Below are 17,798 nucleotides of genomic sequence, written 5' to 3' on the forward strand. Positions count from 1 at the left end.
CTCACCAATGCATGAAACATCAAATTTGACGTTTCATGCAACGATTAGGATGCTTTTTATGATGCATGCCCATTTTTTAGTGTTTTTTCAAAAAAGGCTTGAACCAAACAGTCATGTAGGTGGTTGTTTGTGGAATTACCTACGTGGATCCAACATGGCACCATTAAAAAAAAAAAAAGCGCCCACACTTCCAAACATCCCCTAAGACATGAAGTAGAATAAAAGTAAAACCCAATTAAACAAGAATTACATAGTCAGTCCTTTCAATCCTTACACCCATCATTTATTATTCATGACACCCTAAATCGAATTAGGGTGACTTCAAAAAACTTGTAGAGAGAAGAAGCGATATTGAAATGTTTTGAATATTTGATGTTGGCCAGTTTCCACCGAAAATGATTTACTATTGTTGGTCGGTTTCAAGACTTTACTGGAGAGAGAGAGACTAAAAGCACCGTAAAAGGTTTTAACATAAATCAATATCGATAAAAGAAAGGGTATTATTGTTATTTGGGAAATTGTCTAAAGCTCACCCTGAGTTTTCAACATTTATCTTAAACTCACTATAACTTTTAAAAATGTCTAAAACTTACCATGTCACTAACTTGACGTTAAGCAAACTAACGGGTGTTAATACCATTTTAACCGTCATTTAAAAATATAAAATATATGCATATATTTTAATAATTAGACATGAAAAATAGGAAAAAGTTCAAAAAAATATTTTCAAATATAAAATACATAAAAGCATAGAAATTTCAAAAAAATAAAAAATTATAGAAATTGCAAACAAAATAAAAATTATTTTCAAATTATACAAACTATAGAAATTGAAAAACAAAATCAGAAAATAAAAATTATAAAAAAAAAACAAAAGTTATAGAAAAACACAGAAATTTCAAATAAATAACAAAAAATACAGAAAAATTTATAGATTGTAGAAAATATAAAAAAGTAAAAAAAAAAAGAAGTTATAAAAAACATTGGGAATTATAATAAAACACTAAAAATGAAAAAAAAATGAAAACTAAAAATTGAAAAAATACCCTTTTCCTCTAACCCACCATCCAAGGGCAATTTGATTATGAAAATTATTATTTATGCTGATTTGGACACATCTATTAAGAAGCAATAACGGTGCACTAACAGAAGGTATGCTTTGGAAAATAAAATCTTAAAGACATGGTGAATTTTAAGCATTTTGAAAACTTGTGGTGAATTTAAGAGGAATGATGAAAACTTATGGTGAATTTTAGACAATTTCCCTTATTATTTTCTTAAAATATAGCAATCACATGGTGTGACTTATGATTATACTGTAACAGATTTCTAACGATAAAGAAATACTTAATCAATTGTAGAAAACTTGGGGTATTTCAAGACAATATCTATACTACTTTAAAAAAGTACGAATAGCCTAAGAATATTTTTGGAATGTTATGCTAACAAAATTTACCCCTCTATATTTAAATTTATTGATAAAAGTAAGGGCAAATAGGATAATTAGTTATTAATATTAAATGAATTGAAAAGAGTTAACTTTAAGATATTCAATGCATTCAATTATCTCTCATTAAATCCAACATTTAAGGTATTAATTTGCATTCTATTTCATAGAATCATACATTTAAGGCTTCTTTGTTTCTTCTCATCATTAAATTCTATAATCAAATACATACATAATAAATTAATAATTTCAATAACATAAAAACTTATACTTTTAAAATCTACCTAAAAAAATAGTGTTTCATCTAGGTAGTGGTAAGAAATTAAACCATTTGGGTCAAAGGGGCCAATCCATGTTGCCACAATTAAATAATAAATTCAAAAATATATAAAATATAAAAAATGAGAACCTTTTTAACATCATATATTTGACATATTAAACCATAATAAGTATGATAAACAATGTTTTAAAAATTGACCTGAACGCCAACCTGCTTTTAGTTTGACTGCCAAGGTCAAATGAGTCAAACCATTCTACCTCAACACTATGTGTGTGTGTGTCTAAAATTACATATTTTATCAATAAATAGTATTAGTATGTTTTACATATATCATAGTTATGTTTTACATATATTACATATAATATATGTATTATGTTACACTTATTTGTGTTTTTTAATTCCATTTTCAATTTTTTATTTATAAGAATATTATAAATTGCAATTTGGGGCCATTTTCACAAAAATAGCAAGGCAAGGCGCATAATGGCCTTAGGACGTATAGATCTTGAAAATTTACTCAAAAAAAAAAAAAGATAACCCCAGTCGGACATTGGAGTGCAAAGTTATGGCTTCCAAAAGTTCACACATAATCAAGTGCGCAACCTGTGACTTGGTTAATGGGTCGAACGAGTCAATGGTTGAACCACACCCAAGTTAGACGATTTTTAACAAAAAATGAGAGTTTCAACAAAACCTGACCTATAATCACGGCTGAGTGACGGTTCAAACGGTTCAATTGACTAGGTCAACAACAACTTAAAAACATTGATGATAAATAATAAATTTTTTTATTAATGATTGAAATGAAATGTAAAATTTAAAACCAATTGAAAGTAAAACTATTTTCCTATTATCTCTCATTAAATCTCATATCTAAGGTATATTGTCTTATTAAATCCTATATTTAAGATATACTTTTATCATCATTAAATTGTACTAGTTAAATCCACAACATTAATTTTAATAATATAAAAATAAATATTTTTAAAAAATAATTTGAAAACAAAACCATTATCTTCCCTCTCGGTGGTGGGTAAGCAACTTAACCATTTAGGGCCAAATCTATTAATAAATAATGTCATAATTAAATAATAGAAAGTTAAAATAAATAAAATATATAATATAAAAAAATAAAAATAATTGAGCATGTCATTAATATTGTATATTCATTATATTGAACAAAAATAAGTATGAAATGTAAGAAGTATTTTTGTAAATGATAAAAATGGAATGCCAAAATTAAAATCAACATAAAATGAAATTATATCATAGTCAAATAATAAAATTTTAAAAAATAGAAAGTACAAAGAATCACAAAAATACATATTATAGATAAGATATAATGTTATATATTTATAAAGAATAAAATATTGGATACATATATAATATTATACATTCATTATATTAAACAAAAATAAATATTATACATAAGATATAATTTTATCAATAATGAAAACGTAATACAAAATTTAATGTCAACCTAGAAATCAAACTATTTTTATTTTTGGGTCATGGGTTAGTGGTTTGGGTCAAATGGATTTATCGATAATATAATAGTTAAATAATAAATATTTAAAAAATAATAAAAAAGTACAAGTAATCAAAAGAATATATAAAAAATTATATATTAATTATGTCAAACAAAAATTAAGTGTGATAAGTAAAAATTATGCATATGATGTAGATAAAATATATAATTTAAAATTGATTTGAAAGTAAAGCTATTTTCTTATTTAAATGGTGGGTTAATGGTCCAACTTTTCAAAGAAACTCATGATGTGATAATTGATTAATAAATGTTTAAAAAAAAGATAGGACATAAAAGATAATAAAAGTATAGAGTTTTGTTAAAGACATTTTGGAACATTTCTAATTTTATATAATTGTTAAAATAAAAGTTATTTTTATTTAAGATAAAAATGTAATACAAAATTTAGTAGTAGTAGTAATAAATTAATAATAATAATAATTTTTATTATAATTTAAAATTTCCACATGTGCATATTTAATACAAATATTTAAATTTATTTTTAAACATATTGTTATTTTTATTAATTTTCAATTCATATCCTAATTATTATATATCTAAAATTCAAGTAATTAATATGAAAAAAATTGATTGATGCTTGAGTGGGTGGGTCATATCACGAAGTAATAATATCAAACATGAAATTCAAATGAGAAGATATTGTTCATCTAACGGCGTATGTGCATCTACTCAAATTGATTGATGCTTTCTACTGTAGGATGTGAAACATGGTATCATGAGTGCGCTGGTTAAGTCATTGCCACCGAAGGCGTAACTTAGAGTTCAGTCTTTTAGAGCCGGCCTATAAAGGTGAACAACTAGGGTTTACATGAAGCCCTAGACGGTAGTTCATTTCTTGCCGATAGAGAGAGAGAGAAGGGAAGATGCCGGCGGGTCACGGTCTGAGGTCTAGGACGAGGGATTTGTTCTCTCGGCCGTTCAGGAAGAAGGGATACATCCCATTGTCGACTTACCTGAAAACTTACCGCATCGGAGACTATGTGGACATCAAGGTGAACGGAGCCGTGCACAAGGGCATGCCCCATAAGTTCTACCATGGCCGTACCGGGAAGGTCTGGAACGTCACCAAACGGGCCATCGGCGTCGAAGTCAACAAACAGGTTGGTGTTCTCTACTCTGATCTGATCTCTTCTCATCTTTACTTGCCCAACTTTCTGGTGTAGTTGAAGGATTGCTTGATTTAGTTCTGTTTTATGGAAGTAGTAAAGCATATTTTGGATGAAACGGGTAGGCGTGGTCAGTATTACAGTGGATGATGTTATAATGGGTTGAGCTTCGTTTGGTGATACGTTAGGGAGGAAAAGAAAATAACATTTGATTTGTATGGTATTTGGGCATTGAATTAAAATTGGTTTTGTCTATCGGGGTTGAACTGTATTTTCTGGTTCTGATGAAATGGGTGTTTAAGCTTCATATGGTAAAACTGTCGGTCAAATTTTGGTTGAAATGAGTATACACTATGAAAACTAGAGATGATGATATAATGAGTTTTGCTACATTTGGTGACTTGGATCTAAACAACTAAAGAAAGAAAATTACATTTTGGTTAATTAGCTTAGCAGATAGGGAACCATTCTGCCGACGTTGGATCTTGGAAGTACTGTTTGGCTGAATGGGTGCAGGTGGGGTTTGTAGAATTGAACAATGGAAACTGTTATTTGTTTCTTGTGCTGTCTTGATTGGTTATCTGTTTTGATTTGTTTTTTGTTAACTTAAATGGGTAGAAGCTAGACCCAGAATATAAATGGTCCTTTTCGATTCAATACCTTTGATTGGCTCTTATTAGTATTCGTGGGGAGCAGTGGATGTAGAATGACCTTTTTCTTTGGCGATTAGCTGTTGTATTTCTTTGAATCTCATCCAATCTGATATGTTCTATGGGCATTTGTACTTTTCTATTATGTCTTTTTTTCCTATTGCATTCTTTATTTCAGCACTTCCATATTGACATTTGATGCATTTGTTTTTTATAGAATAGAGGAAATTCGTTATTTGCTCAAGTCTATTAAAAATGTACTTAAATTTTATTAAAATGTCTTGAAATTTTGTGACTCTGATTTGGTTTCAAGGCTGTAACAACCTAACAGGAACATAACTGTACAGTAAATTATGCAGCTAAGCAATGTACCAGCCCATGAGTTTGGTTGCATTAATCCTATTTCACAACTCCATTTGTCAGAAGCCAATCATTTATTAGCTAGAACTATACAAAATAGTTGACCCCATATAGTTGGGATATGGCATGGATGGTGATGATGATGATTAAATAACCATACAAAATAAATAGAAGGTATCCTAAACTTTGACCCAAAATGGGTAAGTAGGAGATGGTCCAGAAGAACATATGAGAATAGGAAAATTGGTGATTTTTATCAGTTAGGAAAGAGCCAGTCATTGCCTTTGAGAGAACTGGGTGAGCTTAGTTCATCCATGCCACTCAGCTTCGTTGCAGGCATACATAAACCCCCTTGGTAACTCGTCAAACTCAGCAGAAGAGAAAGAGCTTATCGGCACTAACTCTTTTGCAATAGTAAGGGTTTTACAAAAGTTCTCTTTCTAAAACAGTAATTAATATTACAATTGAATATTTGGTCATAGAAATCATAAAATATGTGCAAGGACAAAACATAGGAGGGAACGAGTGAGATAAAAATACTTTAGTTTTCTTAATACTATATAAACATTGGATTTTTTTTGAAATTGTGAAATTTTGTCAGAATTCTGGCTCCTCTCTTGGAATCTGCTTCATAACCCAAATTTAAAAGAATCATTTCGAGACATATGTTCTGCTGTTTGTGTAAGGAAATGACTTCGATGGCCTATTATCCTTCTCGTTTGCTTGTGCTGTACATGGTAAACAACCAAACATTTTTTTGGTGGGCCTTGTCCCAGTTAACTATTAGCATACCAAATATTGTTGTTTCATGCATTGTTTAGTTTAGCAACTAATGGAATGTTTGTGGCCTCCCATGGGATGTCTGAATGAAAAAACTACATCTTTTGTAACACTAATTAGTTTTTAATGGTTTGATACAAGTTTTAGGTGATGATGGATGAGGCCAACTGGCAAGTACATGTTTGATACTTGAATAAATTCTGTTGTTCATGGTATTAAGGAATAAGCGTTGAATGTTTATGCTATTTGATCTTTAAAGTTAACAGCATCAGGTGCTCCTTTCAATTATCTTTAGTTGTGCATTTATCTGACATCAATCCATCAATTGCCAATCTGAACAAGCCTTTTCCATTGCAAACATACTTGCATTAAACATTGGTTGTGCATATCACCCAGGTGGGCAACAGGATAATTCGGAAGAGGATTCATGTGCGTGTGGAACATGTGCAACCTTCAAGATGCACAGAAGAATTCAAAAATCGCAAGTTGCAGAATGATCAGCTGAAGGCTGAGGCTAAGGCCCGAGGAGAGGTGATTAGCACAAAGAGGCAGCCAGAAGGACCTAAACCAGGGTTTATGGTTGAGGGTGCCACCTTGGAGACTGTCACCCCCATCCCGTATGATGTTGTCAATGATCTGAAAGGAGGATACTAATTCTTGTCATCATCAGAAAATAGGTGGTCTTCAGGGATTTTGGTTATCTACTGGTTTTGTGTTAATTGAACCTTTGGCAATAGTTTTGTTTCTTGTTGAGGTTTCCTGCTATTTTTGACTCAGAAAGACTTCTCATATACTTCACTTTCGGTATTAGATGCAAGTTCATTCATTAAAAGATTTTGAGGCTTGTCATAAATTATGCGACTCGGTTAGTGTTATTTCAAGTGGTGAATGTTAGTGTTATTCATATACCATGCCTTTGTCAATGCTTGTTTCCTTGGCCTCACGTTGGTTGGGGATAGGGGATATCATCCTAAGATTTTGGTGTCTCTCTCTTTCTCCCCCTTTCTCTCTCTCCAATCTTTTGGAATTTGGACGCAAATGCATACGGTTGCTTGGTATTGATCCATCATGTCACATTCAGTGATGCAAACAATTTCTCAAATTTAAAGTTGTCACTTTTTAGTTATCTTATGTGTCATTAAACTTTCATGATTAGTAACTGTTAGTCTGTTACAACATATAAGTTTTTGAGTAAATTATCAAAAAAGCATATAATTTTTTATTAAGATGATTTAAACCCTGGTCAGTAGTTTGTAAGACCAAAACCCTCCCACCATGTCATGGCTCATAATGGCACTTGGTTTTTATCTAATATATTCCTTTTCTTAGTGGATGTAATAAATGCTTAAATTGACAATCAAAATTTATACATTTATAAATATTAACACAATTTATAATTATTTTTTGAGAATTAAGATATAGGTTTGCACATTTTAGTTCTTCCATTATTTTTAAACAGTTACCAATTGTATCCCGATATCTTATTTTTAAATGCACAAATAATCTAATTATGGAAATATAAAACAAGTCTTTTTTATTAATATAACATAGTTTTTGAAATTCATATAAATTTCATAGTGTATGTCAGTATGTGTATTCATATATGTCTTGATTTTTTGTCTTTTATATCCAAAGCATATATTCAATAAGTCTCTTAAAATTACTTTGCCAATACTGTGTTCGTATACTTGAACCTTAATTTGTGTGGTATATAGATGAATTGGGTCATAATCTGCCACCCCAAATATGCAGCATCTTCAAAATGAATAATAAATGCTTTTTCTGAAGGCGAATGATAAAATACTTAAAGCAACATTGTAGTGAAGCCATTTGTATTGGATATAAGGTTCAAATTTTTTATGCAATACGGGCGTATTGTATTGTATCTTTTGGGTTTTGATACATGTGTACAGGTGTTTCGGGGCCTTACTCTTTTTTAATGAAAAACACATGTATTTAACTCTCCAAAAATCAAATTTTGAAAAAAAAAAAACCTAAAAAAAATCCCATGTTTCGGTGTGTATCGTCATTGAATCATACCACCCACCCTTCATCCTTCATCTTCTTTCTTTTTATGCGTTAAAAGCATCTTACTTTTGGATAGGCTGTGATTTTTTTCGTATTGGATTCACATCAGGTAATAAAGAAAAAAAATTATTTGTTTTTTATTTATATAAAACGCATATAATTACAAAATATTATATATAATATCTATCTATATATGCATTATTATATAATTTATAATTGAATCTGGATATTGTCAGATTAGGTAGAGTTAATTCCGCATCTAATCCAATTATTAGGGGGTGTTCAGCAACATGGTTTATTTTGCTTTTCAAAACAGAAACCATCGCCATGCCAGCAAAAATAAATGGATGCATGATGCGTCCAAGCTATGGGCATCCTTTCTTCTCTAGCAATGACAACGGCTTCATTTGTTACAAAAGCTTCAACTAAATTGTACATGTTATTCTAGTTAATTTTATAACTGAAAAAATAATGCTTAGAATATTAGCCATTTGTCTGAAGTCGAATTTTTCAATTTGACTTTAATCTTACAAATGCTACTGAATTTCTGAGTTTTTTTATTTTTTTAACTTATTAACTAGTGGAGGGGCCCTTTTTCGCATGGGCTGGAATAGAATCATCAACTTGTCAATCCGTTGACTCGGTCTTTAGTTAAAAATCGTTGAATCCCTCAATGATCCATTGATCTAAGCAGTTGAATTATTGATCCATTGACCTGTTCAATGGTTTTTTGCTGTTTTTTATTTTTTTAATCGGCCATTTAGGCAACCGATTCCGTTTTATACTAATCTCGGTACGTAATAAAAAATCGCTGAATCGATTAACGATCTATTGACCCAGACGGTTGAACCATTGACCTGTTCAATGATTTTTGGTCATTTTTTTATTTTTTTATTTTTATTATTAGAATGGGCCATCCGTTCAATCTAAACAGTCAAACCATTGACCCAAAAACCGGTGGCCAGAATGGTTCCATTTTCAAGTTGTATTAGTCACATGCTCAAATGACATAACACGTATGGTAATGCTTAATGGACATCACACACTCAATTTTTTTGCATATAATTTTTGTTGTCAGAATGGGTCATCCATTTGAACTAAATGGTCAAAGAGTTAGTTGTCAGAACGTTATTAACAACATTTATTAATAATAGTAAGTAATTATACTATTTAATTAAATAATCATTAATGATAGTTTTAATAATATTATTTAGTTATTTTTAATATAACAGTAATTATTAAATTTATGAATATGATTTATTAACAATATTCATTAAATTAATAATTACCAAAATTAAATTAAATTAACAGTATTTATTAGTAATAGTCAGTAATTATAATATTTTATTAAATAATCAATAACAATACTTTTAATATCATTTTTAATTATTTTGAATATAACAATAATTACTATTTATTAACAATATTTACAATATTTTATTAACAATATTTATAATTTTAATTTAAAGTAAAATTTAAGTAAATATCTATTTATTAACAATAATTATAGTAACAGTAATTATTAATTATAATCACTAATTATATATTTATTAAATTACTATAATAATCAGTAATTATTAAAATTGGGTTACTAAATTTATTAACAGAATTTTTTAATAACAATATTTATAATTTTAATTTAAAGTAAAATTCAAGTAAATATCTAGTTATTAACAATATTTATAATAACAGTAATTATTAATTATAATCACTAATTATATATTTATTAAATTACTGTGATAATCAGTATTTATTATTATAGTATAATTACAATAATTAACTACTGTAATAATTACTATAATAGTATTAAGTTAATCACTGTACTAATTAATTTGTAATTAATTACACTAATTATATATTTATTAATTTAATATTATTACAATAATTATTGTTACTATAATTAATCAGTAATTATTGTTATTAGTTAGTAATTAATTAGTAATTATTGTTATTAATTAATAGTTAATTAGTAATTAATTATTGGAAATGGGTGCTCGCACGTGGGATCTACTAGCATGAGTAGATTCCATTTTCTGAGTGTAGATATATTCCATTTCAGTTACTCATTGATCATCAATAAGTATTGAGTTCAATCCAATCTGTTTGCACCAAGGTTTTCAAAACCGAATTAGACAGAGAACTGTTTTGGGGACCGGTTCCTAGGTCGAATGGTGCAACTGTCCAATTCAAATGGATAAGTGGTTCTGACTTAAAAAAAAAAAAAAAAAAAAAAAAAAAAAAAAAAACGGCAAAAAACTATTATTCAGGTCAAAAGTTTGACCATCCAGATCTGACCAAATCAACAAAATTTAACCAAAAAACAGTTTTAGGGTGAAACCTAATTGATTCCTGATTTTCCCATCCGACCATCTAGTCCGGTCTGATTTTCAAAACCTTGCACCCTATCAAAAGATTGTCCATGTTTATTATGTAATCAAAAAGTAGCCATTGCATTTATTGTGTATCACATTTTTTCTCCATCAACCCGTCCTTCTCATCCATTCATTTCTTTATTTCCAATAATGGCCTTAGGCGGTTAAGGTTCACCATTAACCACTAGTAAACGTATACATGCACTTGCACGTGGCAGTGTCTTTAAGCAATGTTCAAAATCTCAATACGATACATTGTTTGTATCAGGCATATTGTATCGTATCTTTTGGGTCTCAATACGTTTGTTTACAGGTGTTTTAGGACCCCACTCCTTTTTAATGAAAAATACATGTATTTTACTCCCAAAAACCAAATTTTGAAAAAATTACTAAAAAACCCATGTTTCCGTGTGTATCAAAGTACCAATATGTTTTTGCCGATATATAGAGGCATATCGATACTTTGAACTATGCCTTTAAGACAAAACTATTTATAATTCGTGGTCTGTTTTTCAATGGCTATAAGTGGATGATTTCTGAACGGTTTAAGTGGTTAATTTTTTAAATGTGAGTAAAGGACACATGTGCCCTCTTTTATACCCACTGTATGCCTAAACAAGGGGTAGAAAATGTCCAATGAAAATTACAGAAAGAAGAGGCATTCACTCTTTTCTAAGTAATATAGATATTTTCTTTATTAAGGGGCATTTCACAAATAGGTGAGGAAAATTCATCATCTATAGTGAATTAGGACATTTAACAATTCAGTTCAGTTGGACTATAGTTTTATAATTTTAAAATGACAAAAATATCCTTATATTTTACCTTCTTAAAATAAAAACTATTTTAATGTGTTTGGTATCAATGCCATTTCTTTAAGGCGTTTCTTCCCCGGTAAGCAAGATTTATGTGTTTTCTCATTATCTTCTATTTGGCTGATTGTTAGTCAAGAGTTTTCCAACCGTTAAGCTTTCTACGTTGCAGAAAACGTTTTCACCTTTTCGCATATTTGGGGCGGTGCCATTTGGGTGGCACCATATATATGACATTGCTAGAAAAAAAAAACAAATTTTGCATTGATACCAATCAATTAGGGGTGTCAATGGACTAGTTTTGCATTAGACTCTATCCAAACTAAAATCAATTTAGACAGATTGAACAGACTAATAAGACATATTAAATTGGATCAGTCCAGACTGAATGATTCAAAATATTTATTGGATCAGTCCATCCATTGATAGAAGATAAGAATATAGGTGTCAATGGACGAGGTTTAAGTTAGAATTAATCTAAATTAGAAATATTTGAACAGGTTGAATGGTCCAGACATTAAATTCGACCCATCCAAAATATTCATTGAATTGAATTATACCTGATTCATTTGTAATTGACTCACATTGGACCAAATCCAGTCCAATTGACATATCCCTACGGCTATATAATCAATCACCTAAATTACCCTTTCAATCAAAATTTGTGTAAATTACAAAACCACCATTATCTCCAAAAAGGTACAAGCTAAATAAGCAGCAATGCCAAATTGCCAAGTGGAGTATAGCACCTAAAAGTTTGTAACTTTGTATTTAAATGCTCCTTAACTGGCTCCATTAGTTCAATTAATGGGTATACGTTACTTAAATATATACTCTTTTTATCGTTGTAGTGTTGAAAAATGTGATAGTGAAGCAGTGAAGCTGGCATGATCCTTTCTCTATAAATATAAGGAGAATGCATGCACACTTTGTTTAACTTGTGTGGCAAAGTCAAAGATGAAGCACTTCAACAACACTCCCTCTCTTCTTCTATTTCTCTTTCTGATGTTGTTTTTTGGTACTTACACGAAGTTTAGTTTTTCTCTCCTAGGGGGCGTTCTTTTCTCTCTTAGGGGGCATTCTTTTAATTTTTCTCTCTTCTTCAACAACATTCCCTCTCTTCTTTCTCTATAATTTTTCTCTTTTTTTTTCATATTTTTGTAGGGATTAGGGAAAGTTTATTTTCCTATGTATCACTTATTTGGGTAAATAACTTTTCCACCTGGGGGAAAGTTGCGAACACTTGAATGGAACAAAAATACCCCTTTTCATAATTGAATTTTATAGCTAAAATGGTCGTTGCCTTATTTATATGAGAAATAAAAGAGGGTGGGTAAATGCATTTACCCGGGTAAATCTTTCCTAGGAAACACTTACCTAGGTAAGTGTATTTACTCGGATAAATAATTTATTGAAAAATAAACATGGCCTTAATGTTTATTATTCTTCCACCGATGATGGTGTTAATGACAATTGTTTGATGTGCAGTGGGAGAGATTGTGCCAAAAGCAACTGCTGGCGATAATAATTGGTGCAGGAATTATGTACGGGTACCCGCCTAGTGTAAACCCAACGAGTGCAACTACAAATGTTATACCTCCTATAGTGGAGGACATGGCGACTGTACCGAGAGAGGCCTTTGCTTCTGCCATTATCCCTGCTCAACACCACCACCAAATTCCAAATTGATCAGTGGATGATGATATGCTCAACACCACCACCAAATTCCCTTCTCTATTTTGTTACTGATCGATGTCAATGCATGTGGCCTCCCCTTCAGTAAAACACTAATTGATGATCAATAAATTTTGCCTTCTTTTCCTATATATATATATCAACTATTTATATCCACTATTTTCCTTTTAATTCAGCCACTTCAAACCCTTGTCTAACTACTCTTTAACCTGGAAAATCAATGGGGTGGTCACAAACCAAACTTTAAGCTTTTAATGAGATATTTAAGCTTAGTTCATGAAAAGTTTTTGCTCGCTCTAAATCGAGCTTAAATTTTAGTTTGACTCAATGAAACTCGGGTTCACGAAGTTTGCAAGACTAATCAAGCTTTTTTAAAATTTCCTCATTCTGGATGCCCGATTAAACCACACAAATCCCTTTAAAATGTGTCAAAATCCTAAGAAACCAAATTTCAGCCCACATACCCTTAAATCAACCATCAAATCTACACGATTACCTTCTGACGGCTATGGTTGTGCCACATAACTATACTTGATTCCCAATCAAACTCCATCACGTGAAACAAAATCTTTAAACAACCAATTTAACCAAATTTTAGACCTAAGGCTATGTTTGGTTTGAAGGAAAATGTAAGGAAATGAAGGAAAAGGTAGGGAAACCCATACAAGGTTTGTAAAGATTTCCCTACATTTCCCAACTTTTTCCTTTAAACCAAACGTAGCCTAAATTCCTCGATTTAGCCATTCATCCATAAGTGATGTCATTTCAACATATTTGACTGTATGACATTTCTAAAGCCTAAAACTTGTGATCTGTACATCCCTGACACAATTAAATCCTCCCAACAACCTCATAATCTCAATCCATGTCACTTTACCAAATTTTAACGCAAAAACCCCTTGTTTGACCTTCCATCAAGCTAAGATTCTATATCAATAAATCTCATTGATTAAAGCTTACCAGCCATAAATCTCCATCACCCAAGCTTCATTTAACCACTCAGACTTTATTGCTGTATTCAAAATCCCAAGAACCCCTAGCATGCCAATTTTCATGACCAAACTCCCCCATTTGACCATTAAACAAGCAAAATTATGTTTTGGGCCTTTTCATTAATTGATAAACTATAAACTAAGACTCAATCATCTAAACTAAATCTATCAATTCACACTCCTGATCAAAGATCCATCACTATCATCAGATGTGAAAGCCCCCCTGTTCGACCTTTCATCAAGCCAAAATTCTATTTTGACAAAATTTATTGATTAAGAGCATATCAGCCATAGATCTCCATCATTCAAGCTTTAGTTAATTAATATGAATCCACCACTATGTTCAAAGACCTAAAAATCCTCTATACAACAAATTTCACAACCTAACTCACCTGTTTAACTATTGAAATAGAAAGATGACATTTCAACGTACAAAATTAAATCGCCATGTCAACTATCCCAACCTAGAACCACAGGGGATATGGTCTATTGCCAATCCTTTACTTAACTTATTAAAACACCTAGAGCAATAAAATTAAGTCAAATAGACTAAAAAAATCCCAAAAACCTAAAGATACTCAAACTTAAAGCTAAGAAAAAAACAAAATAACATTTACAAATGAGTCGAAATTACGTTTTGTCATCTCGAAATACAGGACTACAACGTCTGACACATCCCAATATCTCATTGGGCTCACAAAGTACATAGAAAATCATCCAAACTTGAGGAAAAATGTTGCACAAAGAAGGAATGGTCATTTGTAGGCCCTTTCCTCTAAAAAAACTTTGCCCATTTCGGTGAAAGATCTATTGAATCATAGATACTATAGCTGGGCGAGTTTCAGACCCATTTCCCTCCCTTTTTCTCTATAAAAAGGGGCCCGGCTTGAGCTTGAGGAGGAGGAGAAAGTGCATTTCCCTAGCCTCTGTAATGCCTCTATTTCACCTGAAATCCTAAAACCTTTGTAGCTTAAACCTTAAATCCACCTCCCCTATTTTTAAACTGAATATTTGCAACCAAAAGCACTCCCCCAACTCAAAAATCCATTCAAGCTTCATTCCAACTATCGTAAACCTTTGTCAAGGTCACACATACGAGAGGTAAATCTCACTTTGTCTTTTACTTAGATTCGAAATCTTTGTTTTAGGTTAGTTCAGTTCTAAGTTGCCCGAAGTCCTAAGGCTATGGAGAACTCACATTCTCAACATCCTCCTGAATGAGAAAAGAGGTAGAGAGTTGATGGCCTTAGGGAAATCAGTACCTAATATCCGATATGATCACCTCAAATCAGTTCTAGGTGAAGTTTGAAACGTTTTCACCAGATTTCAAGAGTCCTAAGCAATTTTTCATTTTTCTTTTGCTAGAAATTGAGCCTAAATAGCTCTGATGTCGAACTATTACAATAGTTTGGAGAGAGGGGTGCCCAACACCTTCCATCTCCCAATCCTTATGACCTAAAATATCTTGGTTGTGTGTCTTTCTCCATAGAAAACAGATTCACTATCAAAGCAAGTAAATCAAATTTGAAAATGATGACCCATTTTCTTTAAAAAAATGGGTGGCAATTCCATTTTTTTGAATTGGCCATGAGCTTCCTAGAGCTCGCACGGATTGTCTATTCAAATTGGACGATTTGACCATCGGCCCAGAAATCATTGGCCAAAACAATTCCAATTCCGGATCGGGTTTATAAAACATTGAACATGAATGTTCAACCCAAGTGAATAACAAAACCTAATTTTCTCATAAGAGAATACCACTACATCTGTTTAACCTAGGTGAACAAAAAACTTACCTCGAACGAATAATAAGCAACAAAAGAACTTAAATAAATTTGTAGAGTAAAAGAATCGCTGAAATAAATCAACTTACTATTATCACCTAAAATAAATTTCTAGGACTAGATTGAGTAACCGATTAACTCACCAAACTGAAACACAACAACCACATGAGGACAATGGTAGCCCCAATCCCTCCTTCTATGCCCTATTTGGATTTGAAATATCATTATTTGTTTGTTTGCGTAATCCTGTAATCGTTGTATTTGGATTGTCTTAAGTATTCAATGAAAAAACTGAACACAAATTCATGTTCAAGTTGATTTGAACGCGAATCAACTTACTTTCAACTATTCTTCTGCTTTGTTTTTTTCTACGTTGATTTGAATACGAATTTATTCAAGAAGAGTGGAAATTATGAACTCAACCCCCAACTCAAATAGAACCTTTTATGTAAATGAACTTACTTTCAGCAATTCTTTTATTGCTTTTTGAAAATTTTAAAGAAAATAAAGGGTAAAATAGTTGCAATATGTTTAAGTTCATTTTAAAATTATAAGATATCTTTTAAATCAATTTCCAAAAACTTGTTTAAGTCTTTTTACTTTTTATTAACTTTCTTAATTAAAAGTTAGTCCATTTTAAAACTATAATTACATTTAGTACATTTCTAATCCTTTTATTTCGGAATATAACTTCTCCATTTTTCTTGTATTTTTTTCTGTAACAATTCTACATTTTCCCACAATTCTCTTTAAATTTTCTATAATTTTTATACAAAATTCAGCAATTTTTTGCATTTTTTGTTATACTAGTTGACTCGACCCATGTGGTAACAAAGAGAAGGGACAAAACTTTACCTTTGTTTAGGTTGTGTTTGGTTTGAAAGAAGAGGTAAAGAAACAAAAGTTTACATGTCTTTTCTCTTTTTTTTTCCTACCTTTTCTATCAATCCAAACACAACATTAAACTATAATTTTCAGGCTTGAAGGTTGACTCAGCCTGCATTCCCTTGTGGCAGCCAATATGAGTGGGTTAGGGTGAGCTATGACACACTAATATGTGATTAATATGGATGACAAGTGGATGTGGGTCACTAATTGGTGGAATATCAGTTAACCCATACCTGACCCAACCCATCCCCATTTGCCACCCCTATTACTCATGCATTTTTCTAGTTAAAGTGACTTTTACGGGTGGATAAAAACCAAGCTTTACATGAGTCATTCGAGTTCAGCTCATGAAAAGCTTTATTGGGCTAGGTCTAACCCGAGCTTTGAGCCAAGTTCTATCCCAACATATAGGTTCATTCGTTAATTGACTAATCTCAAACACAATGAAGCTCTTAAGAATAATTGAGTTTATATTATATATAATGTTTTAAATTTTTATATGTATAGTCATAGATAATTTCTTATATGCATAATAAGAAATAATTATTTATATACAAAATATTTAATTTATATATATATATATATTTTGTTCATTGTCAAGCTCGAATATATGAACTTTTGAGTTGAGCCAAATTTGATCTCATGCTTCTAATTCGAATTAAGCTCAAGCCCAAACTTGAGCCTCAGATTTTTCCCCTAGTGGATTTCATGTATAATGTCACAATACATAGTTTTCACCCATTTATATTAAGGGCAAATTTCTTAAAGTACCATTATGGTTTAGGAAATTGACTAACTCTACCCATACTGTTTAAGTATTGTCCTAAAGTACCCTTAAGTTTTCTGACAAATGTCTAAAACCTCCTTTGCCATTAACTTTCCGTTACACTCTATTCACATATGACCACATAACTGATATATATTTTTTTTAATTCCTAAAATACCCTTTTAGGGTTCCACTCCATTTCAGTCTTCATCTTCCTCTCCGTCTCCATCTCTATCTCTATTTCCTTCTTTGACTCTATCTCCATCTTCGTCTTTAATTCCGACTCTGC

General features: G+C 31.1%; 1 protein-coding gene and 1 long non-coding RNA gene across 2 annotated transcripts; both read left to right on the forward strand.

The window, feature by feature from the left end:
* The first annotated feature begins 4,092 nt into the window (after window positions 1-4,092).
* LOC148872848 (large ribosomal subunit protein eL21x/eL21w) lies at window positions 4,093-7,025 on the forward strand. Its single transcript, XM_088969387.1, has 2 exons — window positions 4,093-4,376; window positions 6,569-7,025. Exons 1-2 carry the CDS (start codon window positions 4,140-4,142, stop codon window positions 6,824-6,826), a joined length of 495 nt encoding a protein of 164 aa, XP_088825513.1. The 5' UTR covers window positions 4,093-4,139; the 3' UTR covers window positions 6,827-7,025.
* A 5,290-nt stretch (window positions 7,026-12,315) lies between these two features.
* Window positions 12,316-13,210, forward strand: LOC148872849 (uncharacterized). The gene is made up of 2 exons (XR_016108149.1): window positions 12,316-12,402; window positions 12,873-13,210. It is a non-coding gene; the product is annotated as an uncharacterized LOC148872849 (long non-coding RNA).
* Window positions 13,211-17,798: the final 4,588 nt, after the last annotated feature.

This window comes from Nelumbo lutea, chromosome 2 (genome assembly GCF_056320005.1).
Source record: "Nelumbo lutea isolate HS-2025 chromosome 2, American lotus-T2T, whole genome shotgun sequence".
NCBI classification, from domain to species: Eukaryota; Viridiplantae; Streptophyta; class Magnoliopsida; order Proteales; family Nelumbonaceae; genus Nelumbo; species Nelumbo lutea.

Bases quoted from the DNA above. Each gene is read 5' to 3' on its own strand.
- LOC148872848 (XM_088969387.1), top strand. From the start codon at position 4,140: ATGCCGGCGGGTCACGGTCTGAGGTCTAGGACGAGGGATTTGTTCTCT. The intron at 4,377-6,568 runs GTTGGTGTTCTC...CATATCACCCAG, and splicing joins GCGTCGAAGTCAACAAACAG to GTGGGCAACAGGATAATTCG.